Raw genomic sequence first — 23,488 nt, forward strand, 5'->3', positions numbered from 1 at the left:
TCCCCCAAATTTTGATACACTTTGACCCGACACGGATTTTAAGAAATGTAATGGAAAGTGAGTTGAAAAAGTTGGTGGGATATGAGTCCTACTTTTAAAATATTAGTTTTATAATAAAATGTGAGTAGGAATGAGTTAGTAGAATATGTGGTCCACTACCAAAAATGGTAAAAGTGAAGTGTGTCAAATGTTCAGGGACGAACTGAAATGGTAAACTGTGTCAAAATTTGGGGGACGGAGATAGTAATGTATTTAATAATAAATATAAATAATACATTTGATTAAAGTAGTGAATTTTATTAAAATAAAGTTGTGATATACAAATGATGAGTTTATAATAATTTGTGTCACAAATTTGAGATAAGAAAATTTTATTATATAATGATAATATTGACAACTATACATAAATACAGAAAAAAAAAATATATGGATATCGCAAGTTTGAAAAAAAAATCCGTACATTTCTATATTTTTAATAAAAATGATCACATGGGTGTGATCCGTTGCATATTTTCCTTAAATTGCTAACTTGCTAAGTCATCAATGCAATCTATTAAAAATGTCAACACGATGATACTGAAATGTCAACATAAACTTAAGTTGATATTTTAATACATTATGTTGACATTGATATTTAAAATGCCAACACAAATATGTGTTGACATTTAATCGTGATCATGTTGGGATTCAGCTAAAATATAAATACGTGGAAAATAATACTGTACATTATTTTTGTAAAATGGAAAAATGACTCTGACCGTGAGACTAAAAAATAAAGCAAATTTACATCACACAAAACAAAGAAACCTAAAGAATGTATAATCACCAATTCTCCTAATGAGATTTAAGATATTGTTTATCAAAAGCTATAATTTAAGATTGCACTCCTAGTCGAGCTTCATTTCATTGCAATATAGTGACCTTATACACTAAAAACCCAAACCTTGAAACCTAAATCCTAAACCCTTAACTTTAAAATATACTTCACTCATCATGACCAACAAATAATCCAAATATCAATAAAATTCTCCCTCCGTCCCCGTTCAATTTTACGTTGTTGATCACTTATTCTATTTTGGAGGTTTTAGATATGTATTTGATATCTTACATTGGGCAGCCTACTTGATAATCCTTACTGATAGTAGATGTTTTTTTTTACCTGAATCTTGGCTGTAAATCTATTTATATGCTCATATCAAAAAATATTTTACAATAGAGTTATATGAATGGTAAAAAAAAAATCTTAGTTGCATTCATCCAAATCCACCAACTATTATAGCGTATGGGATGGTTGAGTCTTTTGGCTTTCCATTTCTTTGTTGCAACCCCATCAGCTTCCATTTCTTTGTAAACTTAATTGTGATTAAAAGTTATAATATGCATTTAAATTAATCATAATGGCATTTTGTGGACAACCAAAATGGCAAATGTACCTTGTTTTTCGTGTATGGAGGGAGTATCAAAATATGGATCAATAATAAATATTACTATGAAACAATTAATCTTAAACTATAATATTGCAATATTAAATCATAGGAGATAAAAAATTATCATAATAAACAATTAAATAATATAGGAATCACCCATGAAATTTGGAACATATATTCCAAAATTTTGAGCTCAATTAGAGTGGTTTGAAGATCTTGTTGAAAAAAATAATGTACAACTAATATTTATCTACAAAACTATATTGTAGATTCGAGATAAATAAAGAGTGGCTCGATGCTGGGATATATTCCTATATATTGATTTATCAGTTTGAAATATAGGGCAACATACGTGGAGTACAATTAATCCATAATTATAAGAATAGATGTAAATGATTTATCTCTATTAGATACATGGCGAGTTATGTAAAATAATTTTTTTTAAACGGTATTACAGAATAAATCAATCTGAAATGTTATAAATCTATGGAAAATACACCTAAAATCTATCCCTTTAAATTACCCAACATTTCATTTTGTAGTTAGTAAAATTCATTAATTATTTTAAAATGATCTTACTCTAATTAAATCCTGAAATTATGACACTTTTCCAATAAATAAGAGGATCATAAATAGCCTCCAGTCTCTATCTTCTCTATTTTTCCGGTGTTCCTTCTCTTTGTATTGCTATCGCCGCATTCTCTCTTCTATTTATATTTTCCGTTGTCGAAAACACTATGGCCGCCTACAGCGGCAGCGATTTCCTTCAACACACACAGTTCATATCTTCTTGTTTCCCTCTTATTCCTCATTGATCAAGGTGAAGAATCGGAACATGGTATGAAGCTTTTTCCTATAGTAAGAACAAAACTACCAAATGTAAATTAAATTAAATAAATTGGGCTAATTTATATTAAGCCCACTAAGATAATTATAAAATTGACCTACATAAAAATTGATAGCCTCTTTTTCTCACGCTCGCGGCACCTCCTCCATGCTTCTTCTCTAGCAACTCCTCCATGCTTCATATGTTATTTCCGGTAACTCAATCTTCTCAGGCGTAATGTTCATTTTCTTTCTTCTCCAATAACACATTTGCTAACATAATTGGTATTTATAGAAAATTTAATAGCTTTTGGAATTCTAATCCCTTTTACATTCTTCTCTAATGACTCTTAGTGATCCCAATAAATTAGTAATAAATGGCATAGAAATTTATAACCGTTCTCAATGGAAATTTTTTGAATCGGGACCAAATGTGTGTAGAAGTTTAACTGCTACTCATATTGTTAGATTTTATTGAATTAAATTAAATTTAATTCCAATGGTCATTGTCTTCAATTTAATTCCTAATCACACGTTTTAACATTTAATTTCAATGTTTTTTTATTTAATCGTATAATTTTTCAACTAAAATGGCATTTCCATAACTACCCCCAAAACTCCCCCTTTATATATGTATAGATAGAGATAAATAAATTATTAATTTCTATTTATAATAAATTGGTATGGATTTATTATATTTAATAGAGATAAATCATTTGCTATCTATCCAACTATGGAATTCAAATATATATTCTTTAAAATTTAATCACAAATTATAAAATCGTATTCATGAATTCATTTAATAATTAGAAATATGTTGCTGAGGTAGAGTAGATCTTAGCCACCTACGCATTATTTGATTATATAGTTTTTATTGATATAATGAATTGTTATTGTATTTATTTTTGAGTTTAGAAATTGATGTAACGATTTTGTTTCTCGCGTCTTAAATATGAATTCACAATTTTGAATAAGTTCATATAGAAAATTACTTCGCCGTGCATAGCACGGGAGAGATACTAGTTATATTAAAAGCAAACTCTTACTTGACCAATCTTATATCATACTTATATGATTATATTAATTTGGATAAATATTTGACCAAAAAGAAATGCATCCTTCTTAAAATTGAAAATATATGTGTTGCATTGTTTGGTAAATGTTTGGTAAATATAATGTTCAATTTTGAATTCTATGAAAAGGGAGAACACAAATTTCAATAAAAATTCTATTTTTGCTCTCTGCAACATTTTATTACCTAACCTCATTAATTGTTTGGAGACTTTCACACATTTTCATTCAATTAACATTTACCGAAGACATAAAATTTATCATAGTTACGTTGTAGGTGGTGAATTAATTTAAAGTTGGGAATGGGATATGTATGTTGAGAGTGAGAAGATAAACAAATAAATAAATAAATAAAAAGAATAATACTATTTGTGTAGAGCAATAAGAATGGTCCAATTCCATGCAGATTTAGGAAAGTTTGGCAGGTGTGATGGATATCTCCATCTCCATTTCCATTCATTAATAAGAGTGGAGATTTTAGATTCAAACTCACACAGCTTACACTCTCATTCTCACACTTCCGTCACACAGTTTACACTCTCAATCTCACACAGCTTACACTACACAGCTTACACTCTCTGCTACGCTCTCACTTTCGCCGATCGCCACCTCTGAACTCGTTACCGTCTCGGTATGTTATAGTACTTCCCCTTTCCTTTCCTTTCCTTTCCTTTCAGATCTGCTGCACAAATGAACTTAATTTTGTTCCTTGATTTTGAAAAAATTGATGTGAGTTTTGTGACCATAATGTTCAATCTGTGAGTGATTGTGAGAACAGTTGAGTATATAAGAAAAAATGAGTTGCCCTCTCCCTCTTACTATTAGGCGTAGTCTCACGTTTTGGTCAAAGATTAGGTTGTTGTTGGATTTGATCATTTGCACTCTTCTTATGGAATCTATTGAATTAATTTATGCTACTCATTGATTGATTCTTGTGAAGTTGAAACATCCACAACTAGTAGTATTCGGATAGATGCACTTCTCTTTCGTGTTTTTTATGCTAACCTGCACTTCCTATACATATGTTTGTGCTTATGATGCTTGATTCTCTAGTTGTGAGAATCTGTTATAAAAAGGATTTGTATTATTCAGAAGCAGCAGGTGTGTTGGCATTCATAAATCCCAAATCATGATCCTTGTTTCATTCAAAGGCTTTAACTAAAATCTTACAAGGTTTAGAGATGAAGAAACACACTATTAGTCATCATAAGTTCTGCACTCATCTGTTTCAGGATTATCCTTGCACTAGTTCTCCAATGGATCGGCTTCCTTCTGCAATTATGATTAATTGTTGTGTTTCTGCTACATATTTTGTGCTTTTATCTTGTCCTTGACAACTAATGAACAAGTCAATTTTGTGCAGAGACACTAAGTCATGGCTACATTACTACTGGCACTTACTCTCCTATCTTTGGTTGCGGCTGGAATCATCGTAGCAGGCAACATGGTCCCCATCACTCTGTTGGACTCCGCTGTAGCCAGAGGAGCTGGTACGTACATACACACACACATATATATATATATGTTTAATTCTCAATTGTTGCTAATTCATTGCTTAACTATTTGTATACATAGTCTGTCTAGACGGCACCCCTCCGGCCTATGCTTATAGCCCAGGGTTCGGAGACGGAGTAGACAACTGGCACGTATACCTACAGGTATATGAATATGAATAACTTTCTCGATTTTATTGAAAAACACGATAGATAGATTCAATAAATAGTGCTATTGAACTCTGAATTTGAATGTACACGGTTTCCCTTAGTAATAATTAAATGAAATCAATCATTTTATCTTCACCATATATATAAGAATTAAAAATAGTTTGTAATTTATATTTTAAACTTGATTTTAATTTGATCAACATTATTTAGTGAAATTGTCAAAGCATTTAGGAGTATGAGAAAACAAAGATAATATAGTGCAACAAAAGAAAAGAATATGGAAAATGGAAATCAAGGAAAGGAGTTTGAGAGAAATTTAAGGAAAGACGTGATCAATTGTGGGGCCCTGGTTATGAATCATGGCATATCTATTACGAACAGCTTTTTTGGATTTTTATCTGTACTTTAATTAGTGCTATGATTTGTTATGGTTTTTAAGACTAACAATTTGGAGTTTGCAAGGGTGGTGGATGGTGTGAGAACTCAAGTTCTTGCCTCGATAGATCCACTACACTTCAAGGAAGTAGTGCTAAGTTGAAGAATGGTAATGAACAACTCAATGGGATGCTGGACGACAATTCCACCTTTAATCCCGGTACATGTGTAGTTAAATCTAATGCAAATACCAATTTCATTTATCTGATTTCAAATATATAACTTAATTTTGCATATATGATTTCAGATTTCTACAATTGGCACGTGTTCAAAATCTTCTACTGTGACGGCTCGTCTTTCATGTCCGATGTTGAGGACGTAGACCCGGTAAGTTTTTAAATTTCTTCCATGTCTCCAATAAGCACAATTAGTTATATATAACATGCACTCTTTTAAAAACTGGACTGGACGGTTCGACATGAACTAGAAGGCTGATGAGTCCAGTTTTAGCTCTAATTGTATGTTTTACTCAATTCAATTATAGCTACATCTCTTCACTCAAATGTTAAATTTCTAAAACATTTACAAAGAAGCACAACCTGACATATAGAGGTGCAAGAATCTATGATGCCATGATGGACGAGCTGCTACGAATTGGCATGGGAAATGCTAAAAATGTATGCATTAGTAGATTATAGTAACTCTTTGGATTAATTAAATTCTAATTGCCACTTGATATTAATTGATATTGTTTTATAGGCTTTATTGTCAGGCAGTTCGGCAGGTGGATTAGCCACAATTTTACATTGTGACAAGTTTCAAGCACTTTTTCACAATACAACTAGGGTGAAGTGTCTATCTGATTCGGGCTTCTTTATTCATGGGTAAGACTATCTAAATTAACTTCCTAATTATCAAAATATAAATTTTATTAAATAGTATTATAAAATTGTAAATTATGTCGCTGATTAATTTTGTTTGGCTCACAAGAGAGCATTTTGTGGGAGCTGATTGGAGAGAAGCTTTCTTCTTTGATGTGGTATCAGAACATGTATGAATTATTTTTATTTCAATTTACTTTGTTAAATAATCAAGTAGTACTTTATATATTAAGACGTGTATCTTTACATTAATTCCTTATTTACACATATAGGGTTTGATGAATACGTTACCCACGTCATGTATATCCAAATTTAGTCCAACTTTGGTAAGAGTATCATATTATTCACTGACTTATCTTCATTACTTTTCCTTATAATATAATTAAGTATTTCTCATGATCATATTTGTATTTGTAGTGTTTATTTCCTGAAAATGTGGTCCCAGATATCCAAACCCCACTGCTTTTAATTGAATCAGCATTTGATATGTATCAGGTATGATAATCTTACATGTCATTACTGTCTTAGATGTCATTAATTATATATATTTTTATTTCCAATCTACTTGTCATAGATATCAGAGAATTTGTACTCTCCGGGTGATAGAAGCCCGAGATGGTACAATTGCACCCATAACTTGATGTTTTGCAATTGGATTGAGATAAAAATCATGAAAGGTATATACAATATTAATACTAATTTTGACTCTATTTAAAACTCTATAAATCTATCTCTCATAATATTTTTGTTTAGATTTTAGGTACACATTCATAAATACGCTGAAAAGTACAATTAAGAATAGCTCCTCAAGGAGAGGCTATTTTGTACATAGTTGCTACCAACATGGCCATATGGAATACAAACGCGGTTCGACATGCTCATTATTTGTTGGAAACGGACTTGCTAACAAAGTAAGGGAAACTATATAAAGTATCTGCCACAAATTGTTTTGTCGCCAACTACTACTTTAATATGAAATGTATTTTTCAGACGATAGGACAAGCCGTGGGAGATTGGTTTTTCGACCGGAGCGAGTTCCAGGAGATGGACATGCTCAATGACTTGCCACGGGATTGCAATGGCTTCGACGACCAACCTACTTTGGAGAAAAAGGTGTAGGGATTATTATATTCATCATTAGATGGCGAATGATAGCTTGTAAATTTGAATTTCTAATTTCAATTATGAATGAAGTGTAAAGTCTAATTTCAACCTACTTTTGTAACTAGTGTTAAATTCAGCTTGTTTGTGACAATAAATTCAGCTTTTATAATATATTTCAAACTTCATTTAATAATTGTATTATTGTGGATACAAACTGTTTATTCTACTGGTGATCAAACTCCAAAATAATACTATTTGTTGTGTAGACCAATCACAATGCTCCAAAGAATTTGATTTACATTACCAGTTAATGTCTCGTTCGAGAGTATTCGCCAATGAGATTTGCTTTGATATTTATACTTTTAAAATTTTGAAAATGTCTTATAAGAGTACTACTATGGTTAAGTCACTAAGTCACTATCATGTTGAAACAATGCTCGAACGAGCTGCTGCTTCTTCGGTGTCTAAAAGAATATTTTGCAGCTGTAACAGTGAGGCGGCTCTGATGTCAAGTATGGTAGGCGGCATAGTTTGTACAGATCCATGAAGCTCAACTAAGTCGAAGAATTCTTGCTTGGTTAAGCTCTTCTTCTCCACGAGCCTGTCCATAACGGCATCCAAAAGCTCATGGTTTCTCCCAAGAATCTGCATGAACAAAGTCTTAATATCTTTCCCACAGACATGAAAGAAATGGTGAATCTCTTCACATAGTACCGTTTTTGCACATTCATAACAGACGACAAGGATTCGCAGCGCCTCTGAATCAATTTCCTGAAAATCAAGATTTTGTATGTTGGGCGTTGTACAATCACTGAAATCATATAACATCTCGGTTTCTTTGCTTTTATGACCACGAGATATGAAAGGAAACTTACATCAATTCTATCTTCTGTCCAGAAACTGTTCAAGCCAAAATACTTCTCGGAAAGACCACCAAGCACTAAGGTTCGTGCAGCAGATCGAGCATTATTGGCCGTCTCCGCCCAGATGGTACTCAACTGAGTAAATCAATTCAACAATAGGACCATCAGAAACAAAAATTCCAGATACTGGACAATACTCGGGTAACTTATACCGGTTTATTAAGAACAGAATTGTATATTTGAAATTCATTTCCAAAATTAAATATAAAGATTGAAAGTTGGGGTCTCGCTACCTGATTTTCCCCATACCAGAGTTCGTCTGCTGCACGTGGAGCAAGTTGGACAGTGATGTGATCCAAGAGAGACTGCCGGCTGAAAACAAATTGAATCAGCAAGTGTAGCAGAACATCAAATTTGATTATATTTGAAAGGGGAACTACCTCAACATCCCTTCCTTAAATTTAATATGGTCCATCTTTAGGCGGACATAACCTAAATCTCTTCCAGCTCTTGGAGAAATCGTCACCTAAAATGAAAAGAAAAACGATAGTACTTAAGAAATTCCCATTTCATTAACAGAAATTAATTAAAGTGCTGCTAGGCAAAGATCATAACATACAAACTCGATATTTCTGAGATCCAGGAAATTGACAGCAACTATGGCCATTGCAGCTTCATTTATAGCTACTTGCCTCCATATCTCGGGGATTCTCTCTCTTTTGTCAAGCATGCCTCTTTCTTCTATTTGTGCAGCTTGTAACAAATCATCAGTAGTAATCTGTCATGAGCGCGTCAAACAAATTTGCAATTATGGAACCATTGATGATAATAAAACACAAACAAAAGACAGGCATATAAATATTCCATATAAGAACTTCAACTCGCACATGACAAACTAACAATCTGTGCTTATTTTAACAGCGAGGAGTGGCCAGTGAAGGTTTTCAAGTGAAATACCTCTGTTCTTTCATCGCGCATCATGTTGATAGCAGCAACCTCGATAATGTTAGCCAGCTCAGCACCAACCATTCCATCAGTCATAGTTGCAACAGCCAAGAAGTCCACGTCAGGGGCAATTGGTTTCTTCCTAGCATGAACCTGAGACCAAACAGTGAGACCGTGTAGACCAATTGAAAGTACTGCTGATGGAAGGAAACAAACCGCACCTTCAGAATTTCAACACGGCCAATCAGTCCAGGCTTGGGTATGTGTATTTTCCGGTCGAACCTCCCTGGTCTCACAAGTGCTGCATCCAAAATGTCTGGCCTGTTTGTAGAAGCAATGGTAATGACTTCTCCTCTGCCTTCGAACCCATCCAGGCATACAAGAAGCTAGAGGATCGGTAAGGGATTTTATATAAGAGTCGAATCAGACCATTATTGTGTCACAACTATAAGCAATCAAATATGTGCAAGAGACCTGATTTAAAGTAGCATCACGTTCTTGCCCACCAGACCCCTTAATCAAACCACGTGCCCTTCCAACAGCATCCAGTTCATCGATGAAAACAACAGATGGAGCCTGCAAATGCACGATTCACTCACATCACATCACTTCCACAAATATAAGCTCTGTGTAAGTAAGAAAACAACAATGCATGGTCTTTGATGAGCAAATGTAGTTAGAATCTCATAGTAAAAAAAGGAGCAAATATTAGAATTAATGAGCAAAGAGAGTAAACGTGTTCTGATCTCTCATCGAACTTATAAGAAATGGTAAGGCACTCAAGAACCCCCACCCCCACAAATAAATGCTAGCTCAAAGGTGGAATCATAACAAAATATTAGAATTAAGGAATCGAGTATCAAAAGCATTCCACATTCTGACTAGTAAACCTATTTGCTTGATCCAATGAAGTCCAACAATTGCCATAATCAGATAAAAAGGAATTGAAATCTCACATTGTCCCTTGCTTCTTGATAGAGCGCTCGTACACGAGAAGCACCAACTCCCACATATATTTCGACAAACTGAGATGCCGATATGGAGAAGAAGTTTACACCTGCCTCACCAGCAACAGCTTTTGCTAATAATGTCTTCCCCACTACCGGAGGGCCACAAAGAAGTATACCACCTGACGTATTCCAACCCAACATTAGGCAACATATATTTCTACTTCCCAAACCGAATTGTTGCACAGATCATATATTCTTCACATCTCAGATCCTAATACCTAGTCAATTTTTTTTAATATGAAAGAATCACAATATGATTAAAACAGAACTAATCATAAGTTGATGGCGCTGAAGCTTCATGATCTGTAACCCCTAGATTCATGTACCTCTTGTTAGCAACAAAGGAAGCTCATCAAGAAAGAGTTTTGAAGAAATAAGTTTTGCACCAAGACCAAGATAGCTAGTGATGTACCCACAAGGAAACCACACAACTAAATTTGCTTTTTCATTCACCTATCTGTGATGGCCACGTTCCAGACAAAATTCAGAAATTCGAACATCTTTACTAAATAAACTGGAAAACGAGAACACATACACATAAGATTACTTCATTATAGCATCCTGACAATTTTATATACTACTATTACATCCTAGCTAAAAACAAGTCAAACGAGCCCAAGCATATAACACATTATCAAATCATAGTGATGTACTGGAATTGCATATTTAGTTAGGTTATTAATCTGAAGCTATATTTACGTACTCATATACAGACCATTGTAGATACATTATATTACTCATCTCATGGCCCATGGACTTTGGAGTAGTAAAGAAAGACCATGATACAGCAGAGATAACTAATTCAAATTGAATTCCCATCTCATCACCAACTGCAAAATCTCCAATTATAACCATGTACACAAAAGGAGTAACTACATCCATCATCACAAAATTAAGCTTACTATTTCACCGTACCATGAATCTCTATACGGATTAGATCATTAGATTATCGTAGAAACTGCATATTATCAATAATTCTCATCCAAATCAGCATCCCTCTTTCTTCTATTTCTGCAGCTCTTGTAACAAATCATCATTAGTAATCAGTCACGAGTACATAAAAAATTTCACAATCATGGAACTATCCCTGATGAAAACTAAAAAGCACAAATAAAAGACGGGCAGATAATATTTCATAAAATAACTTCAACTCACATATGACAAAAACTGACAATCTGTGCCTATTTTAAGTATTACTGACAACAATTAACAGCGAGGAAAGGCTATTGAAGGTCTTCAAGTGAAATACCTCTGTTCTTTTATCGTGCATCATGTTGATAGCAGCAACCTCGATAATGTTGGCCAGCTCAGCACCAACCATTCCATCAGTGATAGTGGCAACAGCCAAGTAGTCCACCTCTTGTTAGCAACAAAGGAAGCTCATCTAGAAAGAGTTTGGAGATAGCTAGTGATGTACGGTGTTCCCACACTACTAAATTTGTTTGTTCATTCACCTATCTGTGATGGCCATGTTCCAGACTAAAATTCAGAAATTCGAACTTCTTTACTAAATAAACTGGAAAACGAGAACCTATACACCTAAGGTTACAGCCATGTAATCATTTGTTCATCTGGAATAAACACAAAAGGAGTAACTACATCTTGCATCCATCATCACAAACCGTAACGTGAATCTCTATACGGATTAAGTCATTTGATTATTGTAGAAACTGCATATTATCTATAATTCCCATCCAAATCACACAGGACTATAACATAATATATAAATGAAAAATTCATGAATCCACGCTCCACAAACCCCATCTAAAAATTCGATATAAATTGGACCAAAATTCAAGCACAAACATAGTATGTGAGCTAAAATAAAGCCAATACGATTTGAGAAAACATCTCATAGAGCCAAAAATTAGCGAACGGAAACTCACAAACATGAATCCCAGCAGCATCAGAACATTTCCAAAAAACATAATAACATTATAATAGAAGTCAAAACGTAAATAAGCAATAAGAAGACATGATAAATGAAACAGAAAATTTACTACCTGAAGGTGGTGACGCCAAAGATGAGTGACAGGATTTCTGAAAGTTGAGGATTTCCCCCCAAAATGAAAAAAACCCTAATTTTATTTAATATCCTTTTTTCTTTTCTCTATTTGAAAACTAAACTTTAGAATTCAAGCAAGTAAGTTCAACGATCAAAGGGTAATTTCGTCTTTGAACCTTATATAGGAATAGTGTCAATTATGTACTGAAACGAGCAAGCCAATGGTTCATGTTATGTCACAATTATGTAGGAGTATGAGTTAATTTAAAGTTTGGGATGAGTATGTTGAGGGTGAGAATATAAATATTAGTAAAAAAAACACTCAATTAATTTTTACGGAAGAGTTAACTTTTTCAAAATATTTATTTAGTACTCAAATTAAAATGCATTCATATATTGAAACTCAGGTTTTGTTAATAATTAGTCGGACCTTAATTTTGTTCCTTGATTTTGAAAAAGTTACTGCAGTTGAATATATACGAATTTTAGGTGTAATTCAGATTGCTTGTTCATATCTGTGGGACCCTTCTAATTAATCATTGGTTTTATCAATTAATAGTAACTCGGAGCTTAATTATCTTCTGTAATTAAGGTGTGCTTTCCTTTATTTCCTTGTTCCGGCTCTTAATTAATCCTTCCCAAGCTAAAGATGCTATAGATAATGCTAAATGGCATGAAACCGCTTCCTCATTTCTAAGATCTAGCCATCTCGCGATTCCTATCAACCAAGCCTTCGAGAATAAACGAATTGGATCGTGTAACTTCATTCAACAACGAATTTTTTTTTAAATTATTATTTTGAATTCCACGTTATGGCTAGCCATAAAACTAAAATATTAATAAAAAAAAAGTGTACATTTATTGCTAACTAGTATCAACACCCGTGCATAAGGTCATATAATTTTCACAAGTAAATATAAAATTTGAAATAATTAACAAAATAAGAATAATATATACATACTCTTCATGAAAAAAAAAAAAGAATGTGCTTCTCTCCTTCCACTCTAAGTGAAGTATTTTCTATTCGGCATGTGATTTTGTATATTTTTATTATGTGAGTTGAGTGAATAAGGAATAAAAGTGAATAAAGTGAAAACTGAAAATAATGATATTTTCATTTCAAGAAATGTATAGTATATTAATTAGAATAAGACATCAAAAAAGAGAATATGTCGCTTATAATAGGATAAAGAGAGTACATACTAACACTTTAGTTTAATAATGTCTAAGGCCAAAGGTCTCGGGTTCGTCCAATCACTCTTTTTCTCACTCTAATTAAATGTTTAACTCTCTTCCTCACTCCATTTAATACTTACATCCATTATTTTTCCCTCGTAAATTAAACACATTGACCAGCAACTCCTAAAATCCTATGCCGACTAAGAAATGTGTCATCTTAGTCGGGACGGGGGAAATAGTAGTTTATAAGATTTGTTGCCGGTAATAACATCAAAACAACAAATCATAAGTTTTGGAAAAATGCTATACACAATAAATTAATAGAAGCAAGTTTTAGGGTCGTACAAAGGGTAAGTGTACTGCATATTTGCAAAAATCAAATTGATATATATAGGGAGTGGGTTATGACTCATGCTAAACTTACAATCAAAATGTCACCCACAAGTGTATGGGGGTATGTAGCACGTGGTAAGTTAAAATTATCGATCCTCGAAGACTAAGTGCCGGCTTGAGTACTACGATGCAATTTAGAACACTATCTAGACTATTAGAAGGGGTTTTTTTGGTTTTTCTACACTAAGACCAAAGAACAAGTAAGAAAGTAAGAGCAAAAGGAAATTAAGACAAGAAAAAGGATAGTTTTCACTCAAATTGGGAAGGTAGGGATATGGATCCGTTGGTATGGATCACGGGTGTTCACCTAGGGATCATGCTCATCTAAATGGTCTTATGTGTGGCTAGGAAGGTCGGGTTAATTGGTTAGACCCCCTCTCGGGTGCACCTAACGCGTTGATCGGCCTCTAATGTCGGAGTCTCCTCCCTACACTTCGGAACCGACTCCTACAACCTACGGACCCAAGCCCTCTCTCTAGCTATGCCTCTCTCGAGCACATACAACGCACGGAGTTGTTGGTCATTTAACTATCTAATTAAGCATCTTTCAACGACAATAATTAGAATAAGACATATCAAACTGGTAGCTAATCAATTGGATAATGAAAAAGCACAACAACCAACAAAACCATCACATAAGACATAGATAAGCATAAATCAAGATTTAGCCCATGAATTCCATACAAACTTCACCAATATCCCTAATAAGAACTTAGCTACTCATAATGGAAGCTAAGACAAAAGAAAATACAAAAACTTCAAAGGAAAACATAGTAAGAAAAGGTAATAGCACTCCCTAATGTAGTAGACTTGATGTTGGGGAGGATCTTTCTTCTTCAATCTCTTGAAGATGGAAGCCTCCTTGCCTTCAATGACTTGTATCTCTCGATTTTTTCTCTCAATTTGTCGTGGGGAAGGTTAGGGTTCTAAATTGAGTTAGAACCCCTTCTATACTCGGAGTGAAAATCAGGACAATTAGCAAACACCCGGTCGGGTGATTTGTAGGTGATAAAACACCCGACCGGGTTTTCTTCCCGAAGCCCGCTATTTTGCAAAACACCCGACCGGGTTTTCCGAGAAATGGAAAACACCCGGTCGGGTTTTCCTCCTGGAGTGGCTACTTCAAAACACCCGACCGGGTTTTCCGAGAAATGGAAAACACCCGGTCGGGTTTTCCTTCTGGAGAACTCCTCGAATTTCAGCTTCGGCTCGTTTCAACCTGTTTTCATCACAAAACTACGACAAACCCATCAACTCACCTAATTAGTGTATATGCGGTGAAAAAACTTGTATTTAACATCTTAAACCATCAAAAGCACTCTTTAATCACCCATAAAACAAGCCTAAAATATGAGTTTGTCAACTCCCCCAAACTTAAACACTTGTTTGTCCCTAAACAAGAAGAAGAAAATAAGAAGACAAACTCATATAAGGATGTTGGAGTGTCATCATTGCCTCAGTAGAAATAAAGTATTCAACAAGTATCAATGGCCTCGTAGACGAGTATAACATTATAAGGTATTGCTTCAAGCTACTATCATGTACTCAACCTTGCCAATTTGCCCTCACTAGGAGAAAATGCAATGTGCATTTTAGAAATTTCACTCACTCTCAAAGTGTATGGCTCATGACATAACTCTCAAATCATCAAATCATGCATAGTTTACCATATGCTTGCTCGAAATCTACACTCTCCTCTACTACGGTGTGATTAAAGATCTAAGGTCCGAAAGGTCTTTTCTATAGGTTGTAATGTAGGCTCTTTGGATAGGTGAGGTAATTTTTGGCTAAAGTGACTTTAATCCCCAAGATATGACATATTCAACTTCACCAACTTTTTTTCCCCAATCTTAGCTAGTACTAGGCTTTGCCTAGACTCTTCTCATCTACCAACATTCCACTTTTGTTCAATGCTTCTTTTTCAACTTTCAAGGCATCCTTTTTCACCCAATGTCAATTATTCACCATTTTTCTCTTTCATTTTTCTTTTCTTTTCTTTTCTTTCCCTTCTTTTTCTCTCTTTTTTTTTTCTCTCCATGCTTTGCATGGTATCATCACTATTTTTTTTTTGTTTTTTCTTTTTTTGTTTTTTTTTTCTAACTCAACAAACTTGTTTTTCATTTGCCAACACCACTTCCACATTTCTCTTTGATTTTTCAAAAGTACCACATGGCAATTCCAACCCCTCGGTTTGTCAAAGAAAAGGTTTATAGGCTCAAAGTGGGCTAACAAGGATTAATAACATAGTGGGTGAAACTAGGATTTGGCTAATAAAAATGGCCTAACATCCTCCCTTATCTCTATAGCCACTATGTAGACTCAAGGAGATCGCGAGCAAGTTCTAGAAACAAATGACATGTTTGAGATAAAACACACATTTAGTGATAGTATAGGCTTAATTCTCAAAAGGTCATTTTGGCAAAAGACAAGGCACCATGCAATTCACTTTAGGCAATTTAAAATGAAAATTACATGTTACTTAGCCATATCAACAAGATTTTCAAAAATTTTTGCACAAAATCATCATTGGCAACTCCTCAAACAAATCCTCACACTCGTTCAAACATCACTTTCTCTCACCCTACTATCATTCTACCCAAGGGAAATTATTAAACACACTAAGAAAACAAGAAAAACATTCCTAAAAAGAAACAAAAACACAAAAATAATTGGAACAAAGAAACAAGGAAACACTCCCCAAAATCCACAATCAAGAATATCATGAGTTAAGATTACATGCCCACATATCATCATCAAATAGCATCAAAAGAATAGGGGTACAGACGGGGTATCATCAAATATAGAGAGATAGAGATAGAAGAGGGAATCCACTAGACACCCCCCCAAACTTATTCCAAGCAAAGCTAGGATAAGTTTGAAAGAGAGTGGATCTCCCGTGGACCTTCACTGTGGAGGCGGAGGTGGATACTGCCAAGGGCCGCGAAATTCATCGAACCGAGCATTGAGGTTGGCCCATTGTGCAGTGTTGAACTCGGTAAATTGACACCAGTTCTCCTCATACCGGTTCCATCGCGCTGAGTTTCGAACTGGTTCCACCTCGCCTCATACTCAGTCAGCCGTGCATCGTTCCGGGCCCACTGTTCTTCCTGCCGAAGCTCCATACGTGCCATCCTCTCGTTGATCGAGCTGTAGTCCTCTTCTTCTCTCTCTTGGCGGCTTCTTGTCCTCTGAGCGCTTGTCCCGGCTCCATCATCACCATATGGCGGCATCTCTGCATCGGGTTCCTCATGAACCTCCTCTTCATCTTCGTTCGCATGCCCTATCATCAAATGCTCAGGGACCTCGGGAGCCTCAGGAAATTCCGCGTGATCAAGCTCTTCATACTCATCCGAATCAACCTCTTCAAATCTTTTATTTGGATATCAGGATGCGATAGCTTGGTGGACTGGGGAATTCATCTTCCAGTTCCTCTTCTCTACGGCGCCATTGATGTACGTGTTGATGGGGTCCGGGAGAGGAAAGTGATCCTTCAACCTCTGCAAGAAAAAGGCCTGGCCTCCATCTACTCCAAGATCATGTGATCTCCGGAGTATTTCAATATCCATAACCGTAGATCCTATATCATGCTCAAATCCCCTCATGTCCACCTCCAAGTGGCGCGCAATTGCGCCTACCACAACACCGCAACATATAGTCCATGTACTCCTCCTCGATGCTCGCTCTAAGTTCTTCACAATATAGTGGGCCATATTCATTGGCCTTTTGTGTACAAGGCACCATAACAAAAACAGCTCATCTTTTTGTACACTCCCTGTTTCGGTACGTGCAAAAGGGTGATTATTGCAGGCCTTCTGAATCATCCGGAGAACTGGATTACGGATCATGGAGCTCTTGGCCCGGGCAGCCTTGAACCCCTCTGTCTCAAGAGTGATGTCGTTCCAGAATCTACTGTTCTTGAACTCCATCGGCATGTCATACTCATCCGTAGTGATCCCATAAATCTCCTTAAGCTCTTGCATTGATAGCTCGTATTCATTGTTCTTTAGTCGGAACCTTATGGCCACAATATTCCTTTCTCGCATCTGTACCACCAATGTGGTTAAAAACTCGAGAGTGAGACGATGGTAGGAAACAATCTCCCTTGTGAAGATTCCGTTGAGTTCCCCCACGTTACATAGTTCATCAAAGCATTGAAGGAGGCCCAAATTGTGCAAAAGTGCCCGGCAAGGTTGTCTCGCAACCCTGTAATCCTGTCGGGCCAAAACCTTCCATTTAGTCCGCTCTTCTGCAGTTCTTAGGGCGACCGAACATGCTGACGCTGAAAGGACCATTGTACCTACAAATGCCAAGTATTAAATTGCAATGTAATCAAAACCTAGAAGAATCTATCAACCCATCAAAGTAAAAGTACTCCCCCAAACTTAGCTCAAAGGCTAACATACACAAGTTAACACCATGGAGTACTTTTCTCTACTCTCTATCATCAAATTAAACATTTAAAAACACAAGAGTAGGCATCACCTCCAAATAATTGCTTATATATCAACAATCAAAGTATATAACAAAAGAAACTAAGCATAAATTACACTTTAAGCTCAAGAGATGCATAAATTCATTCTATTCTTGTTCTAACATGCAAAGCTCAAAAATTTTACTTCATCATATCACAAAAATCATCATCAATCCTCATGCTTGTAGCCAAATTCTCCCCTAAAACCAATCAATCACAATTGTTAACAATTCAAACCAATATCACTCACAACTACACCATCCATTCATTGTCTTATCCTTCTACCATCACAACTCTTCATCAACATGAAACAAATGATCAACAATGTCCAATAAAGCAACACATCAACACATTCAACTTCACATTATGCAAACAAGTTCTAAATTCTCACCCATTCTAGCAATTCTACAACAAATCCACTCTTAATCCTCTAAAACCCACAATTATGCACCAAAATCATCATAATCTTCCATAAATCACTCAATATTCAACAATGATACATGGGTAGAGAAGAATAGAGGGAGAAATTCATACCTTTAGGGCTTAATTCAAGTAGAACTCGAAAATTAGCTTCTTGCCTTGTTCTCACAAAATTCCACCACTTAAATGGTTTAAAATGTGTAAGAGATGAAGTAGAAGAGATATTAGAGTGTAGAAGTGAGATTAGAAGGGAGACATTGAGAGGAATTCACCGAAATTCGAAATTTGGGGAGCTAGGGTTCGCGTCGGGTGATTCTGCCGGGTTTTCTCTTTCTCCAGCTATATATACGCGAGCAAAACACCCGACCGGGTGATTCGGAAATTAGAAACACCCGGTCGGGTTTTCTTCCTGGAACACGACCCTTCTTCAAAACACCCGACCGGGTTTTCCGAGAAATGGAAAACACCCGGTCGGGTTTTCTCTCTAACTTGAACCCTGTTTTTTTCGTTCCTTCCGATTTTCACTCTTTCGTTTCCATTTTCCTGTTCCAACACTTTAAAACAAAAACAAACCCAAGAAAAATGAGAGAAAAACACATTGACACAAAATAAAATTGTACCTACTAGGGGTTGCCTCCCCCATAGCGCAATTGTTTAACGTTGTTTGCTCGACGGTCTTCAAGCTTTCATCATTCGGTTAAGGTCACGACGAAGACCTCATCTTGTTGCTCCCTTGTGTAGAACCTTTTAATGTTGTGGCCATTCGCCATAAAAGTACTTCCATCGGCCCCAATAAGCTCCATTGTTCCATTGGTCATCACATTTTTTATAGTGAATGGCCCCGACCATTTAGACTTGAGCTTGCCCGGGAAGAACCTCAATCTATGATTGTAGAGTAGTACCGCATCCCCCGGGGAGAACTCTCTCTTTTCAATCATCTTGTCATGATAGGTCTTCAACCTTGCCTTGTAAATAGAGGAATTGACATAAGCCTCATTCCTAAATTCTTCTAGCAAATTGAGGTGAAGCATTCTTTCCTTTCCGGCGTTCAAGAAATCCAAGTTCAATTTCTTCACACCCCAATATGAGCGATGCTCCATCTCTACCGGAAGGTGGCACGACTTTCCAAATACCAATTGATATGGCGACATCCCAATGGGTGTCTTATAAGCCGTCCTATATGCCCACAATGCATCATCAAGTTTAAGTGACCAATCCCTTCGATTTGTGTTCACCGTCTTCTCTAGGACTTGCTTCACCTCCCGGTTGGCTAACTCGGTTTGACCATTAGCTTGAGGGTGGTAGGGTGTTGTTACTCTATGCTTCACTCCATATCTAGTAAGCACACTTGCCAACCATCGATTATTGAAATGGGAACCTCCATCACTAATTAGGGCTCGTGGGGTGCCAAATCTTGTGAAGATATTCTTTTGGACAAACTTAATCACAACCTTAGAATCATTGGTGTGGGTAGGAATAGCCTCTACCCATCTAGACACATAGTCCACCGCCAAGAGAATATATTGATAGCCACATGATGATGGAAAGGGGCCCATGAAATCGATCCCCCAAACATCAAACAACTCAACTTCCACAATAGGGGTCATAGGCATTTCTTTCTTCTTTGACACCCCCCCGGTCCTTTGGCACTCATTGCATTGCATCACGAACTTTTGGCAATCTCCATAGATACTTGGCCAATAAAGGCCGCTTTGAAGCACCTTCATCGCGGTTCGGTTTGCTCCAAAATGTCCCCCACTTGGTGCGGAGTGACAATGCATAATAATGGATTCCCATTCCTCTTGAGGAGCACATCTTCTAATTACCATGTCGGCACATCTTCTAAAGAGGCAAGGCTCATCCCAAAAATAGAACTTCACATCATGGAAGAACTTCTTCTTTGCATAATCCGTGAGCCCATCCGGAACTACCTTAGCAACAAGATAATTCACTATGTTAGCATACCATGCCACCTTGCCTTGAGCCACATAGAACAAGTGTTCATCCGGGAATTCTTCATTTATGACCAATTTCAACTTCTCTTCTTCACTAGCATGTTCCAATCTTGATAGATGATCCGCCACTACGTTCTCACACCCTTTTCTATCTCGGATCTCAAAATCAAATTCTTGAAGAAGCAAGATCCATCTTATAAGTCTTGGTTTCGCATCTTGTTTTGCAAAAAGATGACGGATGGCGGCATGGTCGGTGAAGACAATAGTCTTGGCCCCAATGAGATAAGGGCGGAACTTGTCAAATGAGTAGACCACCGCAAGCATTTCCTTCTCGGTAGTGGTGTAGTTAACTTGAGCCGAGTCCAATGTTCTACTAGCATAGTATATCACCCGGAATAACTTGTCTCTCTTTTGCCCCAAAGCCGAGCCTACCGCTACATCACTTGCATCACACATGATCTCAAAGGGTTGTGACCAATCGGGAAAGATCAATATTGGAGCGCTCACCAATGCCGCTTTGAGCTTCTCAAACGCCTGCACACATTCAAGAGTGAAATCAAATTTTACATCTTTAGCTAGTAAATGACAAAGAGGTCTAGCAATATGTGAAAAATCTTTGATGAAACGCCTATAGAACCCCGCATGGCCTAGGAAGCTCCTCACGGCCTTCTCACTAGAAGGAGGTGGCAATTGCTCAATGGCCGCTATCTTGGCTCTATCCACTTCAAGTCCCTCGGATGAAATTTTGTGCCCTAACACGATTCCATCTCTAACCATAAAATGACACTTCTCCCAATTGAGAACTAGATTGGTCTCCTCACATCTCTGCAAAACCTTGGTTAGATTATCCAAGCACATATCATATGTCATGCCAAAAACAGAAAAGTCATCCATAAAAACCTCCATAATGTCCTCAACCATATCATGAAAAATAGACATCATGCATCTTTGAAAAGTAGCCGGGGCATTACAAAGCCCAAAAGACATTCTTCTATATGCATACACACCGTAGGGACACACAAAAGCGGACTTATGTTGATCCTCGGGGGCTATCAAAATTTGGTTATAACCCGAGTATCCATCAAGAAAACAATAATACTCATGTCCGGCTAGCCTATCCAACATTTGATCAATAAAAGGGAGGGGAAAATGGTCTTTCATAGTAGCCGAATTTAAAGTACGATAGTCAATGCAAACTCTCCATCCGGACACCACTCTAGTTGCTATCAACTCATCATTTTTCCCTTTTACCACGGTAGTACCCCCCTTTTTGGCTACCACTTGAGTAGGACTCACCCACTCACTATCGGATATAGCATAAATGATCAACACTTCTTTTCTAACAACATCTTGCATAATAGGATTTAATCGCCTTTGGTTTTGTACCTTAGGCTTGTACCCCTCTTCTAAGTGAATCCTATGCATGCAAATGGTTGGGCTTATTCCCTTAATGTCCGATATGGACCACCCAATAGCACTCTTGTGCTTTCTAAGAACTCTCAACAACTTATCTAACTCGGAACTAGAGAGGGAAGATGATACAATTACCGGAAAGGTATCATTCTCTCCAAGGAAGGCATATTGCAAGTGTGATGGTAGTGGCTTCAACTCAATCTTCTTGCTTTCTACTTCTTCCTTGCTATCTTCACTTTCATCCCTAAGAGATAGAAATTGTGGACGACGTGATCTAGGAATCTCTTTAGCCGAGTCCAAAGCACCTACAAATTCCAACAACTCAAGGTTAACATCTAAAATATCAAGAGAGTGAGAAGAATAAATAGAGTGAGAAATGCATCTCTCCAATTGATCATCCAAGTAAGAGGCCGGTGCCACTCTTCCAACACACTCATCCATCACGGTCACAACATTGCAATGTTGAAGACTTCCTCCCGGTTCCACATCATGCCTCTTCAAGGCCTCATAGATCGAAAATGTCACACTCTCATCATTAAGGCGGAGTGTAAGTTCTCCCTTTGAAACATCTATCATGGCCTTCCCGGTAGCAAGGAATGGTCTCCCCAATATAAGAGGTACAACTCTATCCTCTTCCATATCCAACACCACAAAGTCAACGGGGAATATGAAGTCATTCACCCTCACCAAAATATCTTCAACTATGCCCGAGGGGTATGATATAGACCTATCGGCCATTTGTAAAGTAATGCTAGTGGACTTCACTTGCCAATATTCAACTTGTTGAAGAAGGACAATGGCATAAGATTGATGCTAGCACCTAGATCGCACAAGGCATTCTCCACAAAGCAATTTCCAATAGTGCACTCAATAGTAAAGCTCCCCGGATCCGACTTCTTGGCCGGTAACTTCTTTTGAATAATTGCACTACAACTCTCCGTTAAGTTGACCGTCTCATATTGCCCCCATTTCCTCTTTTGTGAGACAACATCCTTGAGGAACTTTGCATAGCTCGGCATTTGTTGAAGTGCTTCAACAAGAGGGATGTTGATTTGAACTTTCCTAAAGATATCCAAAAATCTTGAAAATTGTTCATCCTTCTTCTTCTTTTGTATCATTTGAGGAAAGGGAAGCTTAACTTCCATGGGTTTGGGAGGAACAATTATCTCGGGTTGAACCTTAGGCGGGATCTCCGGTGGTGTTTCCATCTCTATTTCCTCTTCTTCTTCGGGTTGAACAATAGCTTCCTTTTCGGGCATAGAGGGACCCTCATAGCTTGTTCCACTCCTCAAATTAATTGTCTTGCACTCTTTTGGGTTAGGAATAGTGTTGCTTGGAAATTGCCCCGGTTGATGAATTTGACCCACAGTTTGAGCAATTTGACTCATTTGGTGCTCCAAGGCCCCCATTCTTGTAGCAACTTCTACCACCGCCGTCTCAACTTTATCAATCCTCTTGGTAGAGTGTTCCATAATCCCATCGGTCTT

The 23,488-nt window shown here is 36.7% G+C and overlaps 2 protein-coding genes and 1 pseudogene across 3 annotated transcripts; 1 reads left to right on the forward strand and 2 right to left on the reverse strand.

Moving 5' to 3' along the window:
• The first annotated feature begins 3,803 nt into the window (after positions 1-3,803).
• Positions 3,804-7,518, forward strand: LOC125208423 (pectin acetylesterase 11-like). Of its 2 annotated transcripts, XM_048108028.2 has the most exons (13): positions 3,804-3,954; positions 4,687-4,813; positions 4,899-4,981; positions 5,450-5,582; positions 5,670-5,749; positions 5,953-6,039; positions 6,122-6,246; positions 6,353-6,413; positions 6,516-6,569; positions 6,661-6,738; positions 6,818-6,920; positions 6,997-7,154; positions 7,234-7,518. In XM_048108028.2, the coding sequence occupies exons 2-13, from the start codon at positions 4,699-4,701 to the stop codon at positions 7,360-7,362; spliced, it is 1,206 nt and encodes a 401-aa protein (XP_047963985.1). In that variant the 5' UTR covers positions 3,804-3,954; positions 4,687-4,698; the 3' UTR covers positions 7,363-7,518. The 2 variants fall into 2 exon arrangements, with proteins under 2 accessions (XP_047963985.1, XP_047963986.1); XM_048108029.2 differs by lacking the exon at positions 5,953-6,039.
• A 106-nt stretch (positions 7,519-7,624) lies between these two features.
• Positions 7,625-12,400, reverse strand: LOC125203663 (putative inactive ATP-dependent zinc metalloprotease FTSHI 2, chloroplastic). The gene is made up of 12 exons (XM_089061504.1): positions 12,376-12,400; positions 12,169-12,243; positions 10,112-10,284; positions 9,630-9,731; positions 9,377-9,541; positions 9,168-9,308; positions 8,830-8,988; positions 8,651-8,736; positions 8,504-8,582; positions 8,223-8,345; positions 8,062-8,118; positions 7,625-7,992 (listed from the first exon to the last, which is right to left on the reverse strand). Exons 1-12 carry the CDS (start codon positions 12,398-12,400, stop codon positions 7,768-7,770), a joined length of 1,410 nt encoding a protein of 469 aa, XP_088917630.1. The 3' UTR covers positions 7,625-7,767.
• A 4,246-nt stretch (positions 12,401-16,646) lies between these two features.
• LOC148923478 (uncharacterized) lies at positions 16,647-17,785 on the reverse strand (annotated as a pseudogene).
• Positions 17,786-23,488: the final 5,703 nt, after the last annotated feature.

Source organism: Salvia hispanica, chromosome 6 (genome assembly GCF_029641045.1).
Source record: "Salvia hispanica isolate PSC_SH4W2 chromosome 6, Shi_PSC_v1, whole genome shotgun sequence".
NCBI classification, from domain to species: Eukaryota; Viridiplantae; Streptophyta; class Magnoliopsida; order Lamiales; family Lamiaceae; genus Salvia; species Salvia hispanica.